At 34.3% G+C, this 10,698-nt stretch overlaps 1 protein-coding gene across 1 annotated transcript; it reads right to left on the reverse strand.

The window, feature by feature from the left end:
- Positions 1 to 4,230: 4,230 nt before the first annotated feature.
- On the reverse strand, positions 4,231 to 10,491 carry LOC118825912 (T cell receptor delta constant). Its single transcript, XM_036596778.1, has 4 exons — positions 10,423 to 10,491; positions 4,763 to 5,026; positions 4,601 to 4,681; positions 4,231 to 4,504 (listed from the first exon to the last, which is right to left on the reverse strand). Exons 2-4 carry the CDS (start codon positions 4,959 to 4,961, stop codon positions 4,395 to 4,397), a joined length of 390 nt encoding a protein of 129 aa, XP_036452671.1. The 5' UTR covers positions 4,962 to 5,026; positions 10,423 to 10,491; the 3' UTR covers positions 4,231 to 4,394.
- Positions 10,492 to 10,698: the final 207 nt, after the last annotated feature.

A 10,698-nucleotide genomic window follows, 5' to 3' on the forward strand; every position in this document is an offset into this window, starting at 1 on the left:
ATTCAACTTATTTTTAACTGTTTTTACTGAAGTGAATGTATCTAGTTAAATTGTCTGATTCTACTGGCAGATAATTTTACCTAGTTCAAGAAATAATGCTTAAAAACAAGCAAACTTATTTGCCAATGGAATAAAACAATTGTACTAGATAAATAAGACTTAAAACAAGTAAAACTAAGAATATAAATAAGTTAAATAATCTTATAAAGTTCTTTTATCAACCTCATAATAAGAAAGATTACATATATTGACTAGAGTTAAAATGATTTCATTCGCCATATCATTTTTCGCATATTTTGGTAAAGAGAGGGTTCACAAGGTACCACATGCAGGGTTGCCAGTAACTGTAACACATTTTTGCACCTAAATGGATTTTTTTTTGTCTTTGTAAATACTTTTACAGTTATGTGCAAAAGTTTAGGTGGTCAAATTACTTTTTTGTTCACTTTCTATGTGAAAACAAGCTCAAAAAACACACTTCAGTGCATAATTACTGTGTATTTGATGAATTCAACATAAAATACAGGGTGTCCCAAAAAATGGACATCATTTGGTAGTCTAATAACATAGCCAATTCTCCCTCAAATGATCTCAAAATGTGTAAAAAAGTTTAATTTTTAATGTTTTTTTTTTCAGGTTGAAGAATGGCGTTCACTAGAAATGAAAAGGCATTTTGTGTGTTAGAATATGCTCGAACACAAAAGTGTGCAGCATGCATTTTTGAGAAAATTCAATAAAAATGCACCAACTGGAACTGCGCTGGAGACTGTTATGCAAGACATGCTACGGCGTGTTTGGCAGGAGCTGGACTACCGACTTGACGTTGAACATTTGTGAAGCTGTGAAATCAGTTATAAAATCTACATCCCTCTGAATTTCTTGTTCGCATTTTGATAAATAAATCTTGTATTGTTCAACATGAAGTCTATTTAATTTCGTTTGCCCAGGACATGTAGTTACTCAGATATTCACATCACTAATGATGTCAATTTTTTGGGGGCACCCTGTATATTAAAACAAAACAAAAAAGTTATGGCACATTTTATATTTTTGTAACCTGTTAAATTCAGAAACTGTGCCTTTAATTATGCCATATTTAGCTTCTCAGAAGAGAATGCATTACTTAATTTCACTCAGAAAACCAACAAAACATAATAGCCGGGGGCGCTCAAATGTTTGCATATGGCTGTATATCACTAGAAGGTCTGTCTTTTACATTCAGTGTCAAGTTAATAGATGACCTGGGCCCAGTTTCCCAAAAGCATGTTAGTGTTAAGACCATCTTAACGGGTAGAGAGAGTGTTCGGTGTGATGCTCGCTCTACCATTTAAGAATCATCTTCGTGCTGTGATGCTTTTGGGAACCCCAGCCCTGAACATTTTCCACAAATTTGCATGTTACACAAAAGTGTAATTCTGAAGGGCAATGTCTGCATCAGCTTGTTGTTTGTTTCTCAGCTGTAGACTGCACGCTCGCTTCTTGGAAACCAAGATCTTTATCTGTGGTTCTCGCTGTGCCTCATGCAGCCATGTGCTGTTAAACCTGTGGTTTAGACACCCACTCACAAAACTGCACTCTTTCTGCAAGCTGAATTTTATTTGTTGCAGTCATTTTTAACATTGAACACTATATGCACACTGGATTTCAGGTAAAAAGTAGAAAATATGACTTAAAAGAGATAAACTTAAGAAAATGACAGTGAGCTTCATTATGTACAAAAGTACAGTACCATTCAAAAGTTTGGAATCACTGTTCTTATTATTGTAAAACCTATTTTGTTGCAGGTACATGTATAAAACAATGCCTTTGTACTTTACACTTCTACCAATATGTCAAACTGTGCATGATTAAAACATTAAGAGTCATTCAGAGTGGTTTGGTGTGAAATGCTCCATTCTAGAGAAACTTAGTGAATCTGAATGGTTTATAGTGGTGGTAATAGGAACCAGACGTCTGAAAAGTTTAATGCCTCTAAAAGCTCCATTACAGAAAGTTATTATATAAAATTGTTATAAATACACTGCCTGATGACTGACATACTGTTCTACCATAGGTGGAAGATGAGGCTTTGGTTTAACCCCTTTAAATCCCAGGCTCATTACATACTAAAGGCTTATTATTCAGTAACTGCAGTTGGTTGAGCTATTCTTAGGTTATCAAAGTGTTTAATAAAACTGGCCATTAAAGGGTCAAAACATAATTTTAATCCATTCATAGCAGTGAGGTACACGGTTTTGTAAGGCAAAATACTACCCAAACTTTTTTATCACTATTTTACTTTATTTACTATCAACATTACATATAAAAACCCCAGAGATATGTGTAGGTTCACTGGTTGTTTCAGGTGGTCAGTAAAATGGCTATATTTGCGTTGTAGACATTCCAACCCTTGGTTCCCATCACCACCACTGTAAAGAGATCACTGATCCAAGAAAGTAACTCAGAATGGAGCATTTCACATTGAGCTATTCTGAATGGCTTTGTTTATATCTGATTGAATTATGTAGAAATTTTGGAAAATAGGTGGAATTCCCCTTTAATAGGTCTGAACTAATTAGTACGAGGTGGTAAAAATGAAGAAAACGTCCAGTTTGTCCAGAATGATGAACCAAGCTGCAGATCACTTCATAATGAATAAGGAAGCTGCACAATAAAATAAAAGGCAGCATTTGTTTATTATTATTTTATTTACTCTATTTCTTATTATTTTATATTTATTTTATTTCTTTTGTACTGTATGTAAATGAGCTTAATTATGATTGGTTGCCCTGTATTGCCTTATTCAAAATGCAATCTAGACAGAAACACTCCTTACAGCTTCAGCATGAGTGGGCGGGGCCAAACTGCTGTAGGCTAACATAGCCGGATATCTAAATGTGTTTGTTTTACGACACATCTATGACCATAGATGGACTGGAGAGCGGACTGTATGTCTTAAAACTTGAAACATCTATCATTTCAAAATGTAGTTTATTTATTATCATTGAATAACTTCTTTTTGTTCTCAAAAACAACCTGAAATATGAAATAAAATATCTTAAAATACCTTCTGGTGTCTAGTTTATAGTATTACAAAGTAATATTCTTCATTGTAGTAGGTATTATTGTGTAAAACAACAGCAATGGTAATGGGGAGGGTCTCTTATACATGCAGGGGCCCAGTCTCATACCTCGGCTTATCCACAGTGATGCAAAGTACTGCTCCCCCACCAAACTATGTATTTACTAGATAAATGGTTTTCAAATAACATTATGTTCGCTATTTTTGGCTCATGGTAACAGGTAGGGCAGCACCCCTAATGGACGATATGCCCCCCCCCAGCAATTATGACTATGAACCATAATATGACTATAATATGACAAATGATTCCAAACTTTTGAATGGTACTGTAGGCATATATCAACTAGCCATTATTCATATATGTACTTTTCACAAAGCCTTAAAATGTATCAATACTACAGTCTGAAAGCGTATCGAGATGTATGAACACTACTAAAATAAACGTTGCAAATCATGTCAAACTAAGCATATCATCACTGTTGGACAGCAACCTCACATCGCCAAAAGAGTAACTTATCAGGAGATGGAAAAAAGCTTGGTAACACTTCATTTGGATGGTCCACTGTAGATGCTCAGTAAATATTTACTAAATGCAACTGAACTTGAAGTTGTGTGTGACAGATTCTATTAAATCTAACCCTAATCCTAAACTGAACCCTAACCGTAACCTCAAGGCAAAACCTACACCTATTTGTTAATAGCATAAGTATCTGTAGATCATCTATAGGGGACCATCCAAATAAAAAGTGACCAAAACTCTCTTAACTTTCAGTCTAAGTTCATGTAAAAAGATTTAATTCCAAGCTATATTAGCATAATATTCTGTCAATCATTATAAAACGTTTAAACAGTATAAAGAGAAGCTGGCATTTTCAAATTAAGACAAAAAATGAAGAAGGACTTTTTGTTCCAATGATGACGATATGCAAAATAATTGCAGAAAAAAAACTGAAAAGAAAGAATTTGCATATCGCTGTTGTTGGAAGAAAACCTCGTATCTCCAAAGTGATAATTTTACAGGAGAAGGAAAAAACCTCCTTTACTTTTAATGTAAGTCAATGGAACCAGAGATTTTTCCAAGTCATTTTGGGCTGTTTTTTTTGCTCCATTCATCATGAAATTTACATACAATGTAAAGGCCAACAGGCTTTTTCAAATTATGTCAAAAACTGAAAAACATTAAAAATGGAGATACAAGGTTTTGTTCTGACAACAGCGATATGAACATGGTATACTTTAAAAATGTGACCAGTACTGCTTTCTTCTAATGTGCCATCAGACTAATTGGATATCAGCAAACAGCAGGTTATAGGCATTGCAGTTACTTTTTTCTTTAGGCAAGAAATGCTTTAATCGTCATCATCACATTTACCGCGACAGCTTTAGCCAACAGAAGTCGAAGACCTGTCACGAGCAAGGACAGTGAGTTGCTCTTAAAGTCATCTGCAGGAGAGAGAAGAGTTGTAGTGTGAGTATGGCCTTCTACAGTCAAACATTTAGGACTGACTTTTATCATAACAATGTCTACTAAATACTTACCAGTATTATTGATCTCTTCAGTCTTGTTGGTCGCTTTGCTTTGGGGTTCACAATCATTCTGGGTTTGTTCTTTTGTTATCCCTGCCAAAGAATCCCAAATTCATGAGCTTTCAGCCAACCGTATGTAGCCATGTGTGCCAAAAAGGCCAAACAGATGCTCACCTTTTTCTTCAGGACTCTGTTTGCTTGCGTCTTTGCCATTCATCTTGCATTGTCCAATGTTTCCAGTGGAATATCCAGCATAGTAATATGTGCCGCTGGTTGTGGACAGTACAGCCTTGTTGGCTTCATGAGAAACAGTCTCGTCTCCAGTCAGAGTCATGCTCCCCTGTTTAGGAAAGAACCCTGCAGCCAGGCACATCTGTGGTCCATCACCTATGTGAGGGGACAGGATTGACAGAGTAGGTGGTACCGCATGCTTATCCTCTGGAGGAGAGAAAATAAAAGATATATTTAATATTAAAGATACAAGCTCGCTGACCAAAAAACAGAAATTTCCATTTTCCAGTGTTTTTTTCACATCATTTGAGCACAGCAGTTGCCAACAATCCAACAATCTAAAATTACTTGGAATCTCTTATTTGGAAAATCTATATTTTTCATTTTGTCATTCAGCCAGAAATGATTACTTTTTTTCACAATTTGTTCTCACATTAGTTTCAAGATTCAATAGAATTAGATTCAGAAACAGAGGTTTAGGATCCCCCCTTTACAAAAAGGGGATTATCCCTTGAGGAAAAGAAAAGCATTACAGTCAGTTCAGAGTGAAAATGTCCAAACAGGAAGCCTAAATTCAGATATTATTTCTGCAAGTCACACAGTTTCCTGGTTGACGGCACCTGTGTGGAAATTTGCTGGATCAGATTCTTTACACTTGATCAAGAAAAGCTTTCAGAAAAATCTCTTAGGAACCCTAGGACATTTGGCATTACTACAAAAAAAACATGACACATTAAAACTAGGGCCAGACTGATATATCGGTTGGATGATAATATTAGTAAAAAAAATAGCAAAAAAAATATAACACATAATGGACTTGTAATTAGGGACTTTTTTTGGTAGCAGCATCACACAGAATCAAACTTGCAACCTCCCACTGAAGTAACTGATACACCTAAACTGCAAAGAATTATGGATATTGCATTCTTCAATATTTATATCATTTAAAACATTTCCCAGACCTAGAATAAGCCTAAGCCAAGACTAAAAAGAATTTCCTATGGTTATTCATCACTAGCACTGCAGTTTAGTCCAAAACTACACTGTAAAAAATGAAAAGTCAGCATGTTGTAAAATTATATTACAATTATATTGTAGACAAAGTTCTCCCAGCTTACATTTTTAACAATGCATCTCAGTTAGAAACATAGAATATAATTTTTTTTTCCAATTTCCCCTCTAGCTGAGTCTCTTTCAATCACACAGCAGGTTCTTCCTCTACTTGAACTTGGATGGCTGTGGCATCGCTGGGGTTTGAACTCATAATCATCTGACTTTGGGGTAAATGCTAAGACAGTGGTGTCACTCAATAAAAGTAAAGTTACTAAAGTTACTCAGTATGTTTAATGCACTATAAAAGGGTGTGCTTTAATTTTAACCAAAAAAGTGCTACATAGGCCAACAAACAAACAAAAGTGAAGTCATAATCTATTTGGTGAGGAGTGATAATCACGTCAGTGCCTAAAGCACAGTTTAACTAAAATTGGAGTATAAAATTAAAGCCGAAAAGTCTCACTGCTTTTACGGAATGCAGAAACTTTGGGGCCTTAATACATAATATACATAATATAATCTATGTGTGCAGTCAGTTGTGTAAATTGAGTCCTTTATGCCTTATTTTAAAGCCTGAGCTGCAGGTTCTATAATTACCAGTTCAGTGCTTATGCAGAGATGATTAATGTGTCAAAACAGCATCTAAAATCTGTCTTTTCCACAAAACAAAGACATTCTGCAGAGGAGACAATGATTCATTGTGTCTTAGGTCTGTTTAGATGTATTTGATCTGTATTGCGTTCATGCTTCAGTTCATTTTGAAGTGAACCAAGACCGACCTGCTCAGAGGGTCTCGATCCGCTCCTTTGGTGTGCACCAGAGTTCACACTTGCTCAGGGTTCATTTTAATTGTACCAAACCTTAAAGCCCTAACACAGACTATCTATGACAACAAAATGTTGAAAAATGGGTAACACTTCATTTGAAGGCTACGTACATAAGGACTTCATTACACATGAATAATGTATTTGTAAAGCAATACTTGAGTATTTATGAACAGCTTATGTTATTAATCACAAGATGACCTAAGATGTTTAATGAAATAAATAACATTGTACTGACATAAGCCACCTTAAATTGAAGTGATAAACATTTTTTTTTTCATTTATAACACTGTTATAACTATGTCCTTCTCAAACGATGAAGCTTATACAAGGCTATGCAGAAGCCTAGATAAAAATACTATATCAGTTATTGGCAGGCTCACTACATTTACTTCATTAACATCCTATGCCATCTTGCGATTAATGGCATACACTGTTCATTAATACTGCTTTATAAGTACATAATTCAATACTTATTCATGTGTTTTAAAGTCCTTTTGCAGGTAGCCTTCAAATAAAGTGTTACCGAAAAATATTTGAATAATACTGTAATGCATTCTTTGTGCATATATTACCATATTCATAAGGTCAAGCCAATAAATGATGTAATATATAGTTTTGTGCAATATTTTGGTCAACACATTTTAAAATTCTAACTCAAACAAAGCCTATACTAACCGTGGCAGGTTAAGCTTATGTATGAGTAATCTTTGGACCGTAATAGTGTTTATAATGTTACAACTGTACAAGTAAAATGTGTATTTGGGGGGCATGCAGCATTTGGACCCTCTTCCCTTGTATCTTTATTACTGTTCTTTGTAACATTTCATCACTAGATAGTACTTCACCTAGTCCAGTTTTTGGGGTGTTACGATACATATTATGCACATATTAGTATTCTTTTTTTTTGTCTCAATATGGGGCTTGCAAACTATACATGCTGTGACATATAATTTGATTTTACAAATAAAATATTTGTGATTTTTGACACATATTAATTTTCAGTACCATTCACTGTTAAAAAAAAGTCTTTCTTAAAACAGAAGAAAAAACTTTTAATTTATTTGTCTGCAGCCTTGTTGTGGCAAGTGGACGCTGACCAAAGAAATATTTATATATTTGGAAGATTTTGGGCCTTTTCTGTTGGTCTATTCATCATGAAATTTTGATGCAACATAAAGGACAACGGCTTTTTTCAAATGATGTCAAAAAATGAAAAACAACAAAAATGGTGATACGAGGTTTTGTACTGACAGCAATGATAAGCGAGATACATGCTGGCAGCTCTTTTTACATCTGTATGAATTTTGTGTAACGTTACGTGCAAAAATTGCCGACAACTCCAGCGAAGAGGTGCACAGAGTAGCTTAAAAGTACATTTTGCATACAAGTGACATTACTTTACTAAAGTAATATCTACCAAAACATGTCAGTAAGAGCCTTTAAGGTGAAAAATCTACTCATATACCAAGTTACTCTAATTCATATTACAGTTAGTTCTTAGTTATGTGTACTTGTTTATTTTACACTCTTTTTATTTTACGCTATTTCTAGTCTGAAGTAAAGCATTAACGCTGTCTGGGATAAAGCATGATTCAATTAAACTTCACAACCATACTTTAACTTAAAATTACTACCAACTGTACATCTTCTACCAGTCAACACATTGCTAAGAAAAATTATTATTGCCACGTCTGTTCCAGTACTCGACTCTTTTTCTCCTGAGTGCAGCTGTCTGAAACTTTGAAGGAACCTCGGTCTGAAATTACGCTTTGGACATTAGAGCTCATGCTCTTAGAATCCATAGTTACAGTTGTGTGCAAAAGTTTGAACACCCCCAGTCAAATGGCATGTTCTGTTGATTTTCTGTTAACACATTTCTAAGTTAAACTAACACAAACTTAAATATGGCATTTTTATGGCAAGATTTGGCCCATAGTTTCTATTTAAATGCTCAACATATTGGAAATAAACACATAAAATATAAAATGGGCCCCAAATTCTACAACCTTTTGCTTGGTACTTGGGGTGCAAGACTTTAGTAAAGTAATTACTCAACTAACCTAATCAAACACTTCAGTAAGAGCTTACTATGTGAAAGAACTACTAGTTAGTTCTTTCACATGGTAGCAGATTACTCTAATTCATACTACAGAATTTCACTGTTACTGCTTTGTTGAGTAACTTGTAATCTCCAGTCAGAATACATGTTGATTTTCTAAGTGGAAATCAGAGTTATCATATTTTAGTGCACAATGTCTATTTAAATTTAACATTAAAATACAAAATGTGCCCTAAATTTTTTGGTCAATAACTTTTGGATAACTTTTATACAAACCACATTTTAGGATTATTTTTATTCCAATATGTTAAATTAATTGTGTAAACAGTAAAAGTGCATTAAAATGTGCAAACTTGTGTTCTATTTAAAATATAAGACTAAGAAAATCAACAAAACTATTTGGCTCAAACTTTTGAAAGCTTTTTACACGTATCAGTCGCACTTCTCAACAGGTCTTTTGCACCTGTTTGGGGCTTGTGTTTTGTAGATCTTACCACACATACAAGAGAATATCAGTTTAACCTCCATTTCTTGTTAGCATTTCTGACAGTTGGAACTGGAAGAGTTTCAAGAGTTTCTAAGTCCTTTAAGTCCTAAAACAGCTGCTTAAAAGAGTGCACAATTGCTATAATATTCCTCCAAATGTACTTTAACATGGGATTGTAATTATGAATGTAATTTGAACTGCAAGTAAACAAAATAAGCATTTCTATCCCTCATAAAACTGTGTATTTAAAGAATTCCTCTTATTTTTCTCATTTTCTGCATAATTTAGAGCTCTTTTAGGGTGGTTTGATGTAAAATGTGCCATTCTGATGGGAACCAGAGGTCCAAAGAGTTTAATGCCTCTAAACTTTTCCTCACAGAAAACTATTACACATTTGACACACTGTCTAATGCCTGAGATTGTTTTATGATAGTCTTCTAATATTTCTCATTTTGAGATGTTTCTTACTTATTATAAGCGATTTTAGTAGGTCAAATTATTTTTACTATACTTGGCAGATAAATTTGTTTGTTTCAAGCACATTTCTTACACATTATTTGCATATTTCTGCCAAAATAGTGAGATAATTTGACTAACTAATATTTTTAAACAAGTAATAAACATCTACTAATATTAGATATCTATTAATATTAGATATCTCAACTAGATTTAAGAAAATTTCCCTTACCAAGATATAATTTTTTGCGGTATAAAGTAATGGTACTGATTTTTGCACAATTTAAACTGAATATTTTACTACATTGTTGCACTCCACAGGTGAACATGGCAGGCTACAAATAAGCTATTCTACATAAAGGATGCATTGGAACATCATTTAAACTGTTTAACTCTCTGGTGAACTTTCGTGCTTTTAACAGTACAAAACTACTGCCAATTTTGAGATCTCCTACTGAAGATTGGTTGAATACAATTTTCACCCTTCAGTTCGAGCTGTGTTTATAGCATTCTTTCTAGCAACAAACTAGAAAATATCTGTGCACATCCAACCCCAGTCACTGGTCATTCTCTCTAGTTTAGAGTCAGTACAGCTAAGCAAGAACGATTAAGAGACGTGTTTCAAGCAACAACCTGCAAATGAAGTCTTGGACACAAATCCACTCAAAATTCAACACTTTTTCATTCTGCCGTCAAGAAATGAATGCAATAAACAACTTACTTGGTTCGACGCGAAGAGAAATCGGCTTTCCAAAAGTCAGTGGATCAGTGGCAGCACTGCTTTTGTAAGCCTTACAAATACTATCTGACTCAAGACTACCTCAAGTTCAAGAAGCATCACCACATATAAGCCTAACAATAACACTATAGTACCGAAAAATGAACAGAACAATAACCCTGAATTCAAAAAAACAAAGAACAGGGATGTTTTTAAGCATTTTTATCAGAAAAACGTCCACCTAGCACTCCTACATATGTAGACTTTGAAGGCTTCAAA

This window comes from Colossoma macropomum, unplaced genomic scaffold (assembly GCF_904425465.1).
Source record: "Colossoma macropomum unplaced genomic scaffold, Colossoma_macropomum, whole genome shotgun sequence".
Classification (NCBI taxonomy): domain Eukaryota; kingdom Metazoa; phylum Chordata; class Actinopteri; order Characiformes; family Serrasalmidae; genus Colossoma; species Colossoma macropomum.